Source organism: Pelophylax lessonae (genome assembly GCF_965119305.1).
Source record: "Pelophylax lessonae genome assembly, chromosome: 6".
NCBI lineage: Eukaryota > Metazoa > Chordata > Amphibia > Anura > Ranidae > Pelophylax > Pelophylax lessonae.
Window position 1 is genome coordinate 16,569,995 of NC_138773.1, and position 20,990 is coordinate 16,590,984.

The 20,990-nt window shown below is 41.4% G+C and overlaps 1 protein-coding gene across 1 annotated transcript in view; it reads right to left on the bottom strand.

The window, feature by feature from the left end:
- Positions 1-6,710: 6,710 nt before the first annotated feature.
- Positions 6,711-20,990, bottom strand: part of LOC309558456 (uromodulin-like) — a gene marked incomplete at its 3' end in the record, with an annotated part of 410,722 nt that continues 396,442 nt past the window's right edge. The window contains exons 15-16 of the mRNA XM_082261528.1: positions 18,397-18,475; positions 6,711-7,048 (exon numbers count right to left, since the gene is read on the bottom strand). Of these exons, the coding sequence (XP_082117654.1) occupies positions 6,711-7,048; positions 18,397-18,475 (417 nt within the window). The remainder of the gene's footprint in view (positions 7,049-18,396; positions 18,476-20,990) is intronic.

Below are 20,990 nucleotides of genomic sequence, written 5' to 3' on the forward strand. Positions count from 1 at the left end.
TTTTATAATGTTTTAAGTACTGTATGTGCTTGTCTTGAAAAGATACTGACTGCCCGTCGCCCGACTGCCCGTTAGTTGCAATAAACCAGGGAGGGGGTGCAATTTAGCATTTTCACCCTGGACCTCAGATGACCTTGGCTTGACATTGAATTTCTAGCAGTAATAAAAGCAGTTTAAAACACAATACACACAATGGAGCAATGCACTGCAGAGGATTAATTTGTTGTTCTTATTCTAAATACGTATATTGAAGATGTGACAAGTAACGTCATTGATAACTTCATAAGCCCTTCTTGCTTCAGGCAATAATTATGACCTTTTTGTTTATGACTATAAGTATGACTATAAGTATGATTAATATAAGGAAGTAAATTAACAGTAGCATGTGCCAAAGGGTGAGTTGTGTTTTTCCTCATTTGTAGAGGAACATTATAGAAAGGAGGCAGAAAAGCTGACCTATAACATCTGTGAACAGAGGGTGCCGGGGGCAGTTTATGGTAGAGAAGAATCAATACAGAAAGCAGAATTCCATAATGGGAGGCCGAGTGTTCCTCTCCTTCCTCCTGGTCCTGCTGTGTGCCTCTAATGGATGGACAGGTAAGTATCTTCAGCAATATTTAACCACTTTAGGACCGGAGGATTTTCCTGCTTTACGTCCAGGCCACTTTTTGCGATTCGGCACTGTTCGACTTTAACTGACAATTGCGCGGTCATGCAACGCTGTACCCAAACTAAATTTGCATCCTTTTTTTTCCTACAAAAAGAGCTTTCTTTTGGGGGTATTTGATCATCTCTGCGCTTTTCATTTTTTGCGATATTAATAAAAAAATGCGACAATTTTGAAAAAAATAACAATATTTTTCTACTTAGTTAAAAAATATCCAATATATTCAATTTTTGTCATATATTTAGGACAAAATTTATTTAGCTACATGTCTTTGACAAAAAAATTCTCAGGCATATTTTTAACCGCTTTAATACCGGAAGATTTTACCCCTTTCCTGACCAGGCCATATTTTGCGATTCGGCACTGCGTTATTTTAACGGACAATTGCGCGGTCGTGCGATGCTGTACCCAAATTAAATTTATGTTCTTTTTTCCCCCACAAATAGAGCTTTCTTTTGGTGGTATTTGATCACCTGTGCAATTTTTACTTTTTGCGCTATAAACAAAAAAAGAGCGACAATTTTGAAAAAATAATATTTTTCACATTTTTTATATGAAATTCCCCCCCGAAAAATGTAAAAACAAAATTTTTTAACATTTTAGGCCAATTTGTTTTCTGCTACATATGTTTGGTAAAAAAAATCACAATAAGCGTATTTTGACTGGTTTGCGCAAAAGTTATCTCGCAGCTACCAACTACGGGAAATTTATGTCATTTTTATTGTTTTTTTTTAACTAATAATGGCGGTGATCTGGCGGCGATCTGCGATTTTTTTTGCGGGACTGCGACATTGGGGCAGACAGATTGGACCCCTAACTGACATTTTTGACACTTTTGGGGGTACCAGTGACATTACTACAGTAATCAGTGCTATACATATGCACTGTTACTGTAAAAATGACACTGGCAGGGAAGGGGTTAACTTTTATTGGTGATCAAGTGGTTAATGTATGCCTGGTGCTTACTGACATGTGTGGGGGGAGGGGACTGTGTAACACAGACATAGATCGCAGGTTCAGCTATGCTGAATCCTGTAATCTGACCCTGTCTGTCACATAGGAGATCCGCCTGCTTTGTTTACACAAGCGGGCGGATCTCCTCACTCGATCCCTGACGATCGGGGATGAGCGGCGGTGATCGCCACCTCTCCTCCCCTCGCCCGACTCCCGCTGTGTCTGAATACAATGGGTGCGAGCCTCCGGCGGCGCGTGCACGCCGCCCACAAGGGAAGGAGTCCAGCGACGTAGACCTACGTCGCTGGACGATAACGAGCCACTTTGCCGCAGTACCCTCAATGTGAGCGGTCGGCAAGTGGTTAATGTCTTTATGAATTCTTTTTAGTTTCAATATATTTTTATTGAAAGAAATTTCACAATACAAAGAAAATGCTAGAATAATGACTGAACATATTACAACTTCCATCAAAACAGTAGTCAATTAATAAACTCGCTTTCACAGCTAATGAACATGACAGCAAGGACATCAAGTGAATAAACATAAGGGTACACCATCAGCCGATTCAGACAGAATGTTTAGTGACCAATACAGATGTAGATTTATCATGTCGACTAAACCTTGTTGTCCAAGGTTGCCATCCGGAAAGGGATTTCTGGTAGTTCCCTTTGCTTGAGGCAAACATGAGTTCATAGGAACAATGATCTTGGGTCAAGTTTCTAACATCTCTCACAGTAGAAGGTAGTTCTTTCTTCCAATTTCTAGTGAGAGTTAGTCTCGCCGCCAAAAGGACATGAACTATAAGATGTCTCGATTCAGCGGGATAGTCATCAATCGTCAAGTTCAAGAGGGCAAGGGCCGGAGAAGGGAGAACATATAGGTGTGTGATTTTTGATTAAATGCGAAATATCTCATGCCAGTAGGACCTGAGCTTTGGACATTTCCATAGAATATGATGCATATCCCCCACATGGCCACAGTTCCTCCAGCACAGAGGGGAGGAGTGGCGGTAGAACAAAGCCAGTTTAGCGGATGTCAGGTGCCATCTAAGGGGGATTTTTATTGGCCCATAGTGCAGAGCAGTTAGTGGATTTGTATGCGTGTTTAAGTGCCATGGACCATTGGTTTGTCATGTATGATTGTTGCAAGTCCTCTTTCCATTGCTGAAGGGGTTTTGACTTAGTCAGGGTCTTCTTGTCTTGTAGGGTCAAATATATGTTTGAGATGCCTTTGGGGGAAGGGGCAGTGTCTGTAAGAAATGTCCAAATGCGGCTAGGGACACGGTATAGCAAGTTTGGGATCGTAGAAAGACAATGGCTTATTCTCAAATAGGTGAATAGAGTCGATGATGGGAGAAGGTATTCCTGTTGTAGTGTTGTGAAGGGCTTTAGGGTGTTGCTCTGGAACAATTGTTGTAGAGTAGAGATACCACAGGGCTTCCAAGCAGAGAAGGAAATGTCAGGAATTAACATAGCTAGAACATCCACAGGGATAGGAGGGGCGACTGTTGGGGTGTGAACAGATTGTGTTGATAAGACTGTACACCAGACCTGAATAGATGCCGTCATTGGGGGTGAGAAGGATGTTGGTAGTGGTGGTTTGAAAGGGGAACTCATCAACCATATTAGCAGGGGCTGTCTACTTGTGTGGGCAGATTAAATTTGCCCCCAGTTGGTTGTGTGAGTGGAGCGAAACCATTTTTTCAATTGTGTGACAATTGTGGCGATATAGTAATCATGGAAATCGACGTAGCCTGTACCTCCTGAAATTCTATGTTTGATCAAAATATGGTAAGCGCATCTTGGTTTTTGCTGTTGCCATATATAACCCCCAGAATGGAACGTAATGAGTAGGTGAAGTAGGATTTGGGAATGGGAATGGGTAGAGTCCTGAACATATACAACAGTTGGGGGAAGTATCATCATTTTGAACACAGCCAATCTGCCCGACCATGAAAATATTTGCCGTTGTAAAGAGATAAGGTCTTGTCTCATTTTAGAAAGAAACGGGATATAGTTGGTCCGGAATAAGGATTTAGTGGACTTAGTCAGCCTGATGCCTAAATATGGGATATTGTGATCCGCCCAAGAGAATGGGAATTGATGTTGTAGTAGAGTTTTGGTCTATTACTATTGTATTTTCACTAGAGTGCCTGAAAAGTCCCACCATAGGGGAATCCCCTTTTTCTGCATTTGCATACCTTTGGGATGTGGCACCATCATCAGGGTCGCCATTGAGAGCAATCTCTCTTATCTCTGACAAATACATGACAGAGTTAAAATCTCCTCCTACTACTGTAGATGAAGAGCCTCAGGGGCTCTCAATATCCAGGACACCATATCCTGGAAAAAAGGAGTATCAGGAGAGTTGGGGGCATATATGTAGGTGATAGCCATGTCTTTAGTAGCTAACGTCAGGTGTAGTGTCATTTTGCGGCCAATCAAATCAGTCTGGATATCACGAAAAGTATGTCTCAGATTTTTGTGCAGTAAGATAGCTACTCCCGCCTTACGGCCTATTGCCGGTGAGATGTACACCTCAACAACCCACAGTTTATGAAGACGGGTTAAATCTTCTGTGAATAGATGAATCTCTTGAAGGAAATAATCTTTAGGTGATCCTCATCAGTTTGAGGAGCCATGTCTGTTGTAAAGGAGAGTGTATAAGTGATAGATTAGAGCAGGCATGTACAACCTGTGGCCCGAGGGCCACATGCGGCCCGGAACCGCAGGCAATGCGGCCCACTGCCCCCTGATAATTTATATTTTTTTGCTGGGGAGGAAGGAAGTTGAGTCGGGGGCACAGCCACAGCGGCTTCCAACTAACTGTAGGCAGAGGCTGCTTCAGAGGGGAGGGGGAGCGCTTCCGGATTAAAAGCAGATCGGGGATCTCCTGCTAACCCAGCGGCCGCTATCATATGAAGCCCCACTTCCTGAACCGGCTCCTAATAGACAGCACATTGGTGACTACTGTCATAGGAGCTGGTCCAGGAGGCAGGACTTCGTATGACAGCGGTCGCTGGGTAAGCGGGAGATCCCCGCTCTGTGTAATCCAGCGGCTCTCCTCTCTCTTCATTGCAGACTGCATTGGATGGGCATGCACTGGTAGGCTACATTGGATGGACACTGATCAGGCTGCATTGGATGGGCATGCACATTGGATGGCACTGTTTGGGCTGCATTGGAAGGGCACGCACTAGGCTGCAAGTGCCATGCGATACCCCGGCTGCCGCGGGAGACTTAGGATGTCTGCAGTCCGTGACAGAGCCGCTGCTTCCTGTATAGTTCCCGCTCTGTCACATGCGGAATGATATGAAATGCACTCCTCCTCCACCTGTGACAGGAGCCATACAGGAAGCAGCGGCTCTGCTCTCTATTGAAGCTGCTGCTTCCTCCAGCAGTACCCAACATCATGACCAGCAGTACCCGCCAGCAGTAACCGCACCAGAAGTACCTGCCAGCAGTAACCGGCAACAGTCTGCAAAATAAGTAGAAAAGATATGTGCATTAGCGTGTGTAAATTGTTGTAATATGTTTTTTAATAACTAGTTGTGTTTTGTCATAATATGTCATGTCCTTGTTCATACATGTATGAATAATGGCATTACATTTTCTGGCTGCCTAAATCATATGCGCTAGGGGTGCAACTATCCCCCAGCACATAACTGTAAATATCCCAGCATGTGCCGTGTTTCTGACCCCTACCACCATAGCACCTCAAATAACTGAAGTGGTCATGGTGGTTAGAGTGTTTCTTTAATATCTCTCAGAAGAAATAAACCTCTGTATACTGATTCCATTTCATTTGATCATCCTCTAGTTGTGTTAAATTAGTGCGGGGGGGTCTGCAGCGTGAGAAGGACGTGGCGCTGTTTTATTACTTATATACCTTAACTATAGTATATATTTTATATGCGGCCCGAGAAAATTTCTCTACACTCAATGTGGCCCAGAGAAGCCTAAAGGTTGGACACCCATGGCTTAGAGCAAGACCTGCTGACAGGCATTGTTCCTTTCAACCGTGGGTCACCATAAGATTGTAAATCATCTGAGGGTACAAAAATGTAACAGGTAAACAATTTAGAAACGTAGAAAACTTAGAAACATAACCTAAAAAGATAAAATAAAAATTCAGAGGAGAAAGCCACCTGACATACAGTGCTAACTTTTTTCCACATGAAGACCAACTTCTATGCAGAGCTCCCGTCAGTTGGGGGTAAGGGGTAAGGAGGGACCGGATTAAATCTGGGATGGGGGACAGGTTAAAGAGAGCAGGGGCATTGCTCTGGATCAACCTATAGAGGGAGCAGGAAACTGGCTGGTGATAGTAAACAAATAGTAAACTATACAGATGGTAAATCTCACAATCAAATGTTCAAATAAATGCATAACTAAAAATAGGCAGTGCCACAGCCATGGCCCGTGAGAATGAATAGGGTGCTCTGAAGAGAAAAAATGGGAGGGTGTAGTTACCAGTTCCCAACAGGGTTCTGGAAACATGAAAGTGTCTTGTATATCTAAGTGTATTCCTTGTAGTTCATCTTGTTTGACAAAGCGACCCTGATTATAGGGAGGCTTAGAAGGACTGTTACATAGTTACATAGTTACATAGTAGGTGAGGTTGAATAAAGACAATAGTCCATCCAGTTCAACCTGTGTAGGTGTGTGTGGCTGTAATCATCTCACATAGCCCTTAATGTCCTGATCCTTGAGATGTACGTCTAAGAGTCTTTTGAAAGCCGCAATAACTCCCGCAGAAACCACCTCTTGTGGTAGAGAATTCCACAATCTTGTAGCCCTAACCATAAAGAACCCCTGCGTTGCCTGAGGTTAAAACGCTTCTCCTCTAATCGCATTGTATGTCCTCTTGTCGTGGGAAGCATTGGCTGATTTTGGAGAGGAACCATCAGCAGGGTTGTTTTGTTCTGTATCCAGGTCAGAAACATTATTGATGTAGTGCTCCGCGTAATCTGGAGAAGTAAAAGTATGATGTTCCCCGGTGGGAGAGTGAACATGTAAGACGGCTGGATAGGCTAAGATAAATTTAACGTGGTTGCTGTATAAGGTCGAACAAATCATTGAGAAGGCTTTACGCTGTTTCCACCAAGTGGTCAGCAAACAGCAGTAGGTTTGCACCATCGATGGATAAGGTACATGAGCGCCAAAATTTCTGCATGATTGTGTTCTTGTCCGTGTAGTTTAGATAGCGAACAATTACAGGACAGGGTTTGGTGCGATTTTCTGCATGTTGGCCGATGCAATGACCTAGTTCAACAATACATGGGATATGAAGGCCTAGTTTCTCAAGGATGACTTTGGAGCAGAGGTCAATGAGCTGAGCATTTGAAACTGATTTGGGTATACCTATAACGCGCAGATTATTTTGCCGTGAGCGATTTTCCAAGTCATCCAGTTTTTCAGATGTCCCTGTTTGAAGTAGAGATGCATGCCAGTATTGCAGAATTGGCCAAAGTCTCATCCTCCAATGAGGAGATCCACACCTCAGCATGCACAAGCCTTTGAGCTTGTGTTTGGAGCTCAAGGTTTAAGCTTTCAAGTCCCCTGTGTACTGCAGAAACTACTGCAGCAGTCAGTGTAGGGAGTAAGGAGGGCAACAACCGCCTGTGCTATACCTGCTGGAGAAGCTGGGAGGCTGGAGAATGGATGGGACTGAGTGGCTATGTGATCGCTGCACAAATCGGTCCATCAGTGTCCCGCTAGGAAGCATAGGTAAAGGGGGGGGGGGGTCACCCCAAAGCTGAGCACCTTGTAAAACAACCAATTCAGTTTAAAATAGAAATGAAAGACTCAAATTTTTATGTATAGATATAAAAGACATTATAGGTACGTTTTTTCCTTTTATTATAATTGATCCGATTCCCTCTGTTCTCAGCTGTAAGAGGTAGGGGGAGGAGAAGTAACAATACACTGAGCTTCCCAGTGAATGGTTGTGCAGCGGGGGCGAGTCAGGACATGTCTGACCATCGGAAAAGAGCAGGCTGAGTTCTCAGCATAGCTAGAGAACTGACCGCAATGCATTTTCCTGCTTAGTGTGGTCAGTTTTAATAGGAAAGCAGAGGGACTGGCAGGAACACCACGGATTTCACATAAAAGAAGCAATATAAATAGAACACAACATTTTCTCATACGACTACATGGTACAGCAGACATATATCAGGAATATGAAATGTTGTGGTAACAAACACTTTAACTAGTTCAGCTCTTTAGATGCACTACATACTTCAAAAGAGTGAACCATCAATCACAAGCTGATGGTTTTAACAAAGGCAGCCATCAGTGTGTGCTGGTTTTGTTCAGGCAACTCCCAGCTTAAACATGAAAGTAATCAGGCGGCTGTATAGCTGCTGGATCACTTTCACAGGAAAGGCGGAGCAGTATGTTCATGTAGGCGCCCTTCATGATTCCTGGGCGCTCCTGCTCTTACCAGGAGACCAGGACCACATCAATGCGCTTCATGGTAGAGATCAGGGGGTGCGGAACCAAGGCACATCCAGGCCTCAATCTCCTCTGTACTAAATGAAACCAGGAGCATCAATGATTTTGTCACAGTTTCAGATCCTACATTTCCTGCCCAGTACAGCCAGGGCAGCATCTAACTTAGCAGATCTGTGCTCGATGATAGGCTGTGAAGGACAGGGAAGACATTGGGGACTGTTGGACCCCTGATGTCTCCATAAAGAGTAACTGTCATCTGTCCAATGCTATAACATGAGTCAAAAGTTAAAATAAATAAATAAAAGAAAAATTAAAAAAATAAAATAAAATTATAATACAACATATTAAACATTTTTTTGCCATAACCTCTGTTGCACCACACACATCCGCAAACACAAGCCCAGTATGCGTACATTTAAAGTATTGTGAGTGAAAACAATGATTCTAGCATAATAGCTCTTGGTAAAAAGTAAACCCAATAATACTATACATCCCGAGTATCCACATATCAAACCAGCCACACTGTAAAAATCAACACAATGTTGCCTTATAAGGAGTTTTATGTAATCTCCATTACCAGCTGTAAAGAATATTGTAATTATGAATATATTTCATTTAGAGTTGCATTAATGTGGGGGTGTAATAAAGCTTCCCAGAAGACTCTGTAATACAGGATGGGTGAAGTAGCCAGGAGAAATATTCTGATTACCAGTCCTATATGTGAAACGGCTTTTCTCTGACACTTCGGTACCTAAGCTCATTTATCTAAACAATGAGACCCAAACCTCTTTGTTCTACATATATTTACTTCAAATTATCCCTCATTTAGTTATGCAATGAAGGTGGCCATCTGTTCTGGAATGGACAATTTGCCCAGGATAGGACCAGGCATAATAATTTCCCCCTTAAAGAGGAGGTGCTAGTAAGGGGCTGAGTTATGCTAAATCTAGGTGATGGGCAAATTGTCCAATCCTGGATAAGATACGCCTGGAGGTAGGAGAGGGGTAAGATAGTTCCCCCCAATCGGGATGGCCCCATGCAAGACTATGAGAGATATGTTTATATTAGTTTAAGTCACGGAAGAGAGAACTCTCTGGAACACCAAATTAGAATGGGGCCCTAATGTGCAGTAGCATAGTAATTATGGAATATACCTCTTGCACTTACAGTATCTCACATAAGTGAGTACACCCCTCACATTTTTGTAAATATTTTATTCTATCTTTTCATGTGACAACACTGAAGAAATGACACTTTGCTACAATGTAAAGTAGTGAGTGTACAGCTTGTATAACAGTGTAAATTTTCTGTCCCCTCAAAATAAATCAACACACAGACATTAATGTCTAAACCGCTGGCAACAAAAGTGAGTACACCCCTAAGTGAAAAATTTCCAAATTGGGGCCAATTAGCCATTTTCCCTCCCCATGTGACTTATTAGTGTTACAAGGTCTCAGGTGTGAATGGGGAGCAGGTGTGTTAAATTTTCACTGGAAGTTCAATATGACACCTCATGGCAAAGATCTCTCTGAGGATCTGAAAAAAAGAATTGTTGCTCTACATAAAGCTGAGGGTAAAGGACTGGCCAAGCATGTCTCCAGAACTAAACCTTATTAACCTTCCTAGCGGTATTCCCGAGTGTGACTCGGGGTTAGATTTTAGAGCCAAAAGCGGTAACCCCGAGCCACACTCGGGGTAGCGCTAGGAAGATCACTGGATCCTGGTAGAGGTTTTACTTACCTTTTCTCCGGGAACCAGCGAAGAATGCGGGCGGTATGCGGCATCGGAGCTTCCTCCCGATCGTCACATTACATTGCCCCCCAGTGCCCTTTCCTGCAGTTTTACTGTACTTTTTATGTAAATATATATATATATATATAAATATATATACAGTATATACATATATATATATATATATACATATACGTAATTCTTGTGAATGAGCAGCCCAAACCAACTGTATACATTATATATATATATATATATATATATATACATATATATATATATATATATATATATATATATATATATATATATATATATATATATATATATATATATATATATAATATATGTATAAATAATATATGTATACATACATACATTATATATACAGTTGGTTTGGGCTACTCATTCACAAGAATTACATGCAAAATAATGGTACCGCTTTCAGCACCTAAAATCCAAAAGAATCATACCGCCAGGGAGGTTAAGCATCTGTGGGGCATCCTCATATGGAAGGTGGAGGAGCGCAAGGTCTCTAACATCCACCAGCATTGTGATCTCATCATGGAGGAGTGGAAGAGGACTCCAGTGACAACCTGTGAAGCTCTGGTGAACTCCATGCCCAAGAGGGTTAAGGCAGTGTTGGAAAATAATGGTGGCCACACAAAATATTGACACATTGGGCCCGATTTGGACATTTTCACTTAAGGGTGTACTCACTTTTGTTGCCAGCAATCGTAGAAATTAATGGCTGTGTGTTGAGTTATTTTGAGGGGACAGCAAATTTACACTGTGAGGCCCCGTTCACATTGCAGCGACCCGACTTTGCCGGGCGACCACACAGGTCGCGGCACGCTGCTCGCCCCGCGACCTCAGAGCGGCCGGCACGGACTTCATAACATTGAAGTCTATGCAGGTTGCTCCGGGTCGCCCCAAAGAAGCTCCGGACCCTTTTTCTAAGTCGGAGCGACTTGTGTTGCTCCTATTAGAACGGGTCCATAGCTTCTGTATGGCAGGCGACCTACGGCGACCTGTGAGGCGACCAGGTCGCCTCACAGGTCGCCCCAGTGTGAACGGGGGCTTATACAAGCTGTACACTCACTACTTTACATTGTAGCAAAGTGTCATTTCTTCAGTGTTGTCACATGAAAAGATAGAAAAAAATATTTACAAAAATGTGAGGGGTGTACTCACTTTTGTGAGATACTGTATATCTAAATGTTTGTCTTATGTATTTTGTCTCTCCTTGTTTGTATTTAGTAATATGTTGGAGATCTCATAATAATGTTTCTTGTATGTAACCAGATAGTTAGGATTTTGTTAGACTTCTTTACTATTTACCAATACATTTCTGTTGTTGTGTTAAAGCTTTCGCTCATGGTCAAAGAACTCTTATTAACCCAAATCATATCTAGGATATGATAAATCTCGAAATATAACTTACGGGTAACAACACCTTCTCATTTATGTTGTGACAGTCTGGTACAGTAGTACCAGTAATATATTTGTCTCCTGTTGATACAATCTATGTAGGACACATTGCTTTATGTTAACTTACTGTATGTACAGAAGCATATTCGAATTGTAAATGTATATATTAATAAGCCTGTGTTGTATTATCAAATTGTAGATGTTGTGGGTACCTTGAAAGTCCATTCTCAAAATAAAAAAAAATCTTTATTTATAAATTATTTTGGAAGTGGTGCCATGTAACACATTACCCACAGATCACCCCAACAATATACTTGAAACATGTTAAAGTTGAATGCAATCCCTAGCAATGATCTTCTCATCTTACTATGACTAGGCAGGTTGGTAGGTAGGTGGATGTTCTGCACATTTAAAACATCAAAACACAATTTGAAGTGAGAATTTATTTGTTATTTAAGGTAGACAGCATCCTTAATTTAAACAATTTATTTATTTATTTTATCATTTTTATTCATTTATTCTTGCGTATAACATTTTTAAGAGAACAGAACAAATGTACCACATACACAAATGTACCACGTATCTGTCAACCACCCTTCTCCTTCCAGCTAGTTGAATTTCAAATTAAATTTTATTGAATTTTGCTGACACATGTGAAGCTTTTTAATACATTTGGTGTATTTTTAACTCTCTTATAATCATAAAAAACTAAAAATGTTTGTTAGGTGGTAATGGTCATTTTTGGCACCTTTAAAGTCCCATATTTCTAAACAGTATATGTGTTGATAAAATTAAAAGATGTGGTGCCCTTAGTCTCCCAAAAACCCAAAGAATCAAATACAGTCCCCAATTTATCCAAGTGATAAATTATAGCTGGGAAGAAGATCCTACTTTGGGCAAGTGTATAGTTGTCATGTACCAGGGTGTCCTTGAACCAGGAGGTTCCCTGTTCCATAGCTTGCAGCCTTATCTGTTGTGCCACAAAGAAGCTCTGGAGTTTTTGCAGTGATTTTCCAGCCTGATGATTTACTTTTGGACTCACTAGCTCCACCTGCTGCCAGCTGCAAACAATGTACTATTTAACCAGCTGTGATCAATGTACAATTTACTCAGCCTTGAAAAAGCAGCACTTCCTGTTCCTCAATGCCCGTTTGGTTGGAATATCTTCCTGGGTGTGCTGCTTGCTCTTCGATAGACTTTCGTGTATGAACTTTTGCCTGTATTTATGACCCCTCTTCAGCCTGCCAAATCCGTACTTCACTGCCAGCTTGTGTATGACTTCTGCCTGCCTGACCATTCTTTGGATTACGTTTGGATACCGCTTTGCCCGATCTGTTGCCGACCTGATCCCGACTACGTTTTCGCCTGAATCCTCAGCACTCAAGCTCCACTTTGGACTTTACCTAACAGGTACCTAACAATAGTCATGTAGATGATTCAAAATGTTTGACCATCCTTTGTCTTTTTTCATTCTTCTGACCTTCCTGTCTATGCTTGTCAGCAAAATTCTCTTTTTCTTCTATATGCCCATTTGTACATTTAATATTGCCTTTATGTTTGACATCAAAGAATATTAATCAATATGCTGGGAACTTTGAGTATAGTAGTTTCCAAAATGTATTATCCTGATGAGCCATTGGCTGCAGAAATGGTTCACACTGTGGGGTTGATTTACTAAAACTGGAGAACGTAAATCGTGGTGCAGTTCTACATAGAAATCAATCAGATTTGATTAAGTTTTGACAAAATAAAAGAAAATCTGGAAGAAGAAGCTGAACTTAGAAGCTGATTGACTACTATGTCCACCTGCACCAGATTTTTCACTCTCTAGTTTTAGTAAACCAACCCCTGTGTGTTCTCTTTTACAAAATTGACTTTAATGATTTATAGAACCCTTCCACCATATGTAAAGTTACACCAATCTACATATTTGATACCAAATCACACTTATGAGCCAGTATAATACTAGTACAATAGAAAAAGGAAAACAATGGTGGAAATGAAAAGCTTTGCAGTTGGTACAGCAGTGCCTGGAAGACAAAAGCAAATACAAATGGTCATTTTATAATTGTCCATAAAACTTAGATGACAATCACCCAATCTGTACATGATAAGGTGCCTCGGGGTCCGGCAGATAAGAGACACTTCCAGGGGAGGCTTCTCAGGGATTAAAAACTGCTTTTATTTCCGTAGTACCAGAGGCGTCTACAGTAACCCTCCCCCCAGCAGTCTGTGTATACCAAACCCAATTATTTAACCACTTAAGCCCCGGAAGATTTTACCCCCTTCCTGACCAGGGCTTTTTTTGCGATTCGGGACTGCGTGACTTTAACGGACAATTGCGTGGTCATGCGACGCTGTACCTAAACAAATTTGACGTCCTTTTTTTCCAACAAACAGAGCTTTCTTTTGGTGGTATTTGATCACATGTGCGATTTTTACTTTTTGCGCTATAAACAAAAAAAGAGCGTACATTTTGCAAAAATAACAATATTTTTCACATTTTTTTATTTTTTATATGAAATTCCCCCCCCCCCCCCCCCCCCCAAAAAAAAATGTAAAAATCAAAATTTTTTAACATTTTTGGCCAATTTGTTTTCTGCTATATATGTTTGGTAAAAAAAAATCGCAAAAAGCGTGTTTTGATTGGTTTGCGCAAAAGTTATTGCGTTTACTAACAAAGGGAAAGATTTCTGTCATTTTTGGTGTTTTTTTTTTTAACGCGCAATGGCGGCGATTTTTTTTTTTTTTTTTTTTTTTTCGGTACTGCGACATTGCGGCGGACAGATCGGACCCTTGACTGACATTTTTGACACTTTTGGGGTTACCAGTGACATTACTGCAGTAATCAGTGCTATACATATGCACTGTTACTGCAAAATGACACTGGCAGGGAAGGGGTTAACTTTATTGGGGAAGGAGGGGGTTAAGTGTGTCCCTAGGGGCGTGCTTTTTACTGTGATTGGCCATGGCTACTGGTGTAAGAACAGTGATCAACGGTCCTACATAGTAGAACCGTATGATCACCATTCCTACACAGGGGAGAATGACAGGCTGCTTGTTTACATCAGCCGCCTGCCTTTCTCCCTTCACGGTGGATGATTGCCAGTGACCCGATGTCCGCCGGTCACACGCACTGACTTCCCAGGGAATGAGCCGGGGCGGGCGCGCGCTCGCCCGCTATTGGCTCACAAGGAAGTGACAGGCTAGTGACGTATATATACGTCACTTTGCCTGGCCGGGGCTGACCGCCGCCGTATATAGTCGTGCGGCGGTCGGCAACCGGTTAATTGTAAGGGATTGCCTACTGATGTGTCTGGGATGGTCAGATCATACAAAGTCATCCCACTCAGCTCTAATATCCATGGGCACCAGGCGAATTCAAGCACATTTACATTCTAGGACCACTTAACTATATGGTAAAACACCACATCCAATGTGTGAGCTGTCTGTATGGGTATCCACAAAACATGGAAGTAGCGATTGTATAGGAAATGCTTCAACAGCACTACAGTATCAGCGGATAAACCATTTCCTATACAATCGCTACTTCCATGGTCCACGGACTAGACGTGCACCCAGCACAGATTGGATACTCATCTCTCACCTGGAGCGGCATCAACCCCTTTGTGATAGTGTATACACAAAACATGACCTGTTAGTGGGACTCAAGCACATGTTTGAGTAATATTGCAAGATGTGGACTATTGTTGCTATCTTGAAGTACAATGTTCAGGTTAGAAGCTCATGCAGTCAGCGGTTTGCTTCAAGTTCCCTTCCTAGTCAAATGTATCAGTAACTGCTGTCAAGAAAATGTGGAACTGATTTACTTGGACAGCAACATTTTCCTAAGAGCATCTGGAACTAGCCCTGTCTTCCAGATGAGCGCTAAACACATCTTTACATGAGTCCTTAGATTTTTCTTGGGTTAGAGAATTTATTAGAAATTGTATTTATACCATCCCTGGTTGGCTAGATTGGCTGGATGGGATGGGCAACCCTAATCTCTCTATAAAGAAGGAGGCCTCCACAATTTGGAAATTTCACTTAACTTGACTGAATGTTCGAAAGGAATAAATATTCCCCAGAACAAGGATTTATTTTTTAGTCCTTTATCTTCCAGTAGGGTACTTTATCAATCAGCCAAGCAGTACAGTAATTGATAATAATATTTATTTTCTGCTCTTACCTCCACCAGAGTACGGAGCAGCTGGAACTAAAATACAAAAAATGTTATTCAGGTTTTTTTTTCATAGCAAAACAATATTACTTATTTTTTTTATTAAAGCACTTGTTTATTTAGCTTCTTGACGTTTATATATATATATATATATATATATATATATATATATATATATATATATATATATTACACACAGTATCTCACAAAAGTTAGTACACCTCTCACATTTTTGTAAATATTTTATTGTATCTTTTCATGTGACAACACTGAAGAAATGACACTTTGCTACAATGTAAAGTAGTGAGTGTACAGCTTGTATAACAGTGTAAATTTGCTGTCCCCTCAAAATAACTCAACACTAGTGATGAGCCGAACACCCCCCTGTTCGGTTCGCACCAGAACATCTCAAACAGGGGAAATGTTCTAGCGAACATACGAACATGAACAATCACAAGTCCTCATTTTAAAGGCTTAAATGTAAGTGACTGTTAATCACCCACTGGCCAGGGGAGAATCAAACCCATAGCCTCTACTTTGCAAGCCCGTTATTCTACCAGCTACGCCACCAAGCCAGCTGTTTAACCTAAGTCTCTCTCTGCCTAACTAACTTCGTTAAGCTAGGTACATACTAGTAGATTTTCAAACTTATAATTTATGCTAACATTCATACAAAAGTTCTCAGTACATTCAATGGTTTAACACATGTTGTTAGAAATGTTGTTTGCTTTTAACCACTTGCCGACCGCCTGCCACAGATATACTGCAGCAGCCTGGCTCAGCTGCGTGAACCGCCATACCCGTACCCGTGCACCCACCCCCATTAGGCAGCGGAGAAGCTGATCCATGGGGCTGGTGGCCGCAATTGCTACATATTTTTGTTAAAAGAAAATCCCAATAAGCGTAATTTGATTGGTTTGCGCAAAATGTATCGAGTCTACAAACTACGGGAAAGATTTATGTACCGTATTTATCGGCGTATAACACGCACTTTTTCCTCCTAAAAATGGAGGAAAAAGTAGCTGTGCGTGTTATACGCCGATATAAAAAAAAATGTCCAGAAAGCAGCGCCGAGAGGTAGAAGGGGGCGGGCGGCGCCGAGGAGAAGGAAGGACGTGCTGTCATCGGAAGTCCCGCCTCCTATGCCGACGCCGAGACTTCCGATGAGAGTGCGTCCTTCCTTCTCCTCGGCGCCGCCCGCCCCCTTCTACCTCTCGGCGCTGCTTTCTGGACATTTTTAAAAGTGATGTGTATAGTGGCGCTGGCGAGGCTGCAATTATGGGCGCTGGCGAGGCTGCATGTACGGGCGCTGGCGAGGCTGCATGTACGGGCACTGGCGAGGCTGCAATTATGGGCACTGGCGCGGCTGCATGTATGGGCGCTGGCGAGGCTGCATGTATGGGCACTGGCGCTGGCGAGGCTGCAATTATGGGCACTGGCGAGGCTGCATGTATGGGCACTGGCGAGGCTGCGATTATGGGCACTGGCGCTGGCGAGGCTGCAATTATGGGCACTGGCGCTGGCGAGGCTGCAATTATGGGGACTGGCGCTGGCGAGGCTGCATGTATGGGCACTGCGCTAGCAAGGCTGCATGCATTGGCACTGCGCTGGCGAGGCTGCAATTATGGGCACTGGCGAGGCTGCATGTATGGGCGCTGGCGAGGCTGCATGTATGGGCACTGGCGCTGGCGAGGCTGCAATTATGGGCACTGGCGCTGGCGAGGCTGCAATTATGGGCACTGGCGAGGCTGCATGTATGGGCACTGGCGAGGCTGCGATTATGGGCACTGGCGCTGGCGAGGCTGCAATTATGGGCACTGGCGCTGGCGAGGCTGCAATTATGGGGACTGGCGCTGGCGAGGCTGCATGTATGGGCACTGCGCTAGCAAGGCTGCATGCATTGGCACTGCGCTGGCGAGGCTGCAATTATGGGCACTGGCGAGGCTGCATGTATGGGCGCTGGCGAGGCTGCATGTATGGGCACTGGCAAGGCTGCATGTATGGGCACTGCACTGGCGAGGCTGCATTTAAGGACACTGCGCTGATGAGGCTGCATTCGTGGGCACTGGTAAGACTACATTTCATTTTTAATAAATGTTCTGAGTTCAAAGCTGTTTATTTTAAATTTCAGCTTTTTTTCTGAAATTTCTGCCCTAAAATTTAGGCGCGTGTTATACGCCGATAAATACGGTAATTTTTTTTTTACTAGTAATGGCGGTGATCAGTGATTTTTACTGGGACTGCGACATTGCGGCGGACTGATCCGACCCCTAACTGACATTTTTGGGGCGACTAGTGACATTACTACAGTAATCAGTGCTAAAAATATGCACTGTCACTGTACTAATGACACTGGCAGGGAAGGAGTTAACCCAGGGGTGATCAAAGGGTTAAATGTATGCCTAGGGGGAGTTTTATAATTGTGAGGGGGGTGGGCTTGTAAACTCAACAGTGAGACCTGTGATCCTAAATAGTTGGATCACAGGAGGTCTGCATTGATTCCAGAAAGAACAACGGTCTGCTGTGTTTACAACAGCAGACCGCCGTTCTCTCTTCACGGGGAGTGATCGTGGGTTCCCAGCGGCAATCACGGCTGCCGGCCCCATGAATCAGCTTCCCGCTGGCGAATGGAAGCGCCCCCAGGTTCGCTCCTGCGGATTGCCATACAGGTACGGCGATTCGCGCAGCCGAGCCAGCCTGCCGCAGTATATATACGGTGGGCGGTCGGCAAGTGGTTAGTGTAAAAATGGTGCTGTTTACTAAGACCCAAAAATAATATAAAAAGTGTGAGTTATAAAATAAGATAAAGCTCTGATTGTCTTGGGTATAATGATTAAAAGAGGGGCAAAATTATTTATTTTGCATAAAAATTATTATAGATGTTTGTGAAGCAATATAAATAAATATACACAGTTATAGTACATGTATAGGACATTTTAGATATTTCCCAAAATATTTTTTTATTTAGAGTAGGTTTTACCTCTCTGGTAGATAGGTCCAACATTCAGACTTCTCACATTATTAATGCCACCCAGAGCAGATCTCACTGAAGGACATCTCTGAAATCAGAAAATAGGACATCATATTCTTACCCAGAAACAATTATAGAGCTGTTTGCTGGCCTCATTGGTTTCATATTACTAAATAATATAGGTAAAGGGATTGCTTTTCTAAATTAAGTCAAACGTTCCTGTTTTTTATGCTCATAGTTATAGAAGTATTATTTCAATGTTTTTAAAAAATGAGCCAATATTTTCATTTTACTGGTTCTTGAAAATCCACAAAATGTGAAGAAAAGAGTGCAAAAATTAGATGGAGGTGCAACATAATCCAAAACTCATCCATAATCCATTAAAAAAACACATTTTAGCACAGCTACACTCTCTATAAAACTTGTCTAAATGTTTGCCACTTCTAGATATAGTTAATTAGTGATTCAATACACATTCTATGTCACTGGTAAACAGTCTGGGGAGCATTATGGTAGAGGCAACCTAAGGCTTTAAGTGAAGTTTATCTTTTTTTTTTTTTTTTTTTAGATTTACAATGGTTTATACCAATGTTTATTTTTGTATTAAAATGTTTATTGTACAAAAACATTTACTACATGGTACACATATGACAATTATTTTGCAGATCTGGATTTTCTAAAAGTATTGTTCCATCTGTTACCTTGAACATTTCACCCTGACCTTTAAAATACCTAACTTGGTATGTAATAAAAACTGCAATAAATTCCCACTTAATTGTAAAAGTATTTGATTTGAATGTATACTAATAATAATAATAATAATAATAAAAATAATAATAATAATAATAATGTGACATAATTCTCTGTACAGCACTGTGGTGTATATATATATATATATATATCAGAGCTATATAAATGTATAATAATAATAATAATAATGTTGTTGTAAAGTGCTGCACAAACTGTTGGCATTATGTAAATCCTGTATAATATTAATAATAATATAATATGTGTTACTATATTAAGGCCCTTGCAGTGTACTGCCTTTATGTGGAAAAAACACTAAATGATTTCCTTTTGTTAAACTAATGAGAAAAAAAATTTGAAAAGTAATAGATGAAATTATAAATTCAATCACAATTTGAATGTTTGAATTTGAAAAATAAATAAATATATATATATATATATATATATATATATATATATATATATATATATATATATATATATATATATATATATATATATATATATTAATTTTTTTTTTGTGTTTTTTGTTTCCAATTCAAACATTCAAATTGTGATTGAATCTATAATCTCATCTTTTGCTTTTCAATTTTTTTTTCTCATTAGTTTAACAAAAGGAAATGATTTAGTGTTTTCCACATAAAGGTAGTACACTGCAAGGGCCTTACTACAGTAACACATATTATATTATTATTAATATTATACAGGATTTATATAGTGCCAATAGTTTGTGCAGCGCTTTACAACATTATTATTATTATTAGTATACATTTATATAGCTCTGATATATACCACAGTGCTGTACAGAGAACTATGAGCCAGTCACATTAGTCTCTGCAACAGAGGAGCTTACACTCTAATGTCCTGCCTTGCGTTGCCCTGTGCCTGAAAAATAATCCCTTTAAAGTTTCAGGATTTTGCCTGGCTCTCGTTCCATGGCAGACTCTATGTGAAGGGCAACTTGAAGCATCGCTCTGCGGAGAACCGTGGTTGTCCAAAAGTGGAGTTTGGTGGGGTGGAGGAGACGATCAACCATTTCTTACTTCAGTGCCCCTTCAATATAGAAGTCTATATGGTGGATGGAGCTCTGAGTATCCCTTTCCTTTCCCACTTGATTTATGCGGAGTGGTCATACAGGTCTTTTGAGACAAATTAGGATTTTGATTTTCAGACACTTTTCCTAGTTAGCTTAGTAGTCCGTTACTTGCATGGTGTGCATGGTGTCAGGTTTCCACTCAGAAAAAAATCCTTTCTGTCGAGGTGGTGGTGCACAACATTCTGGGTGAGGTTGGGAAGATTCAGGTTCTTGAGAAGGACAGGTGGCGGCCGGGAGCCTGGGCAAAGGCGTGAAGGAATGTCCGCTCCCCGTAGCTGCTGTCTGTCAGTCTCTGGGTGTGCGGCTTTTCTTTCTGTCCTTTCTCGTCCCCTAGATTTTTTATAAGATTGAATTTTTGAAAAAAGGCTGCATGCATGGGATAAATGTGTAATAATTTCTTAGCCTCAGGGTGTGTTTAGGTGGAGGTTAGGGCTTTGTTGAGTTTAGTCATGATAGTAATAATTTTCTGTTTCTATGCTGATGTAAGCTATTTTTGTTTATATATTTATTTAATTTTGTATATATGTAAATATGTTTTTATTATGCTTGTGAGATTTTTAATAAACAAAAATTTACACTCTAATGCCCGCCTTACGTTGCCCCGTGCCTGAAAAAGAATCCCTTTAAAGTTTCAGGATTTGGCCTGCCTCTCATTCCATGACAGACTCTATGTGAAGGGCAACTTGAAGCATCGCTCTGCGGAGAACTGTGGCTGTCCGAAAGTGGAGTTTGGTGGGGTGGAGGAGACGATGGACCATTT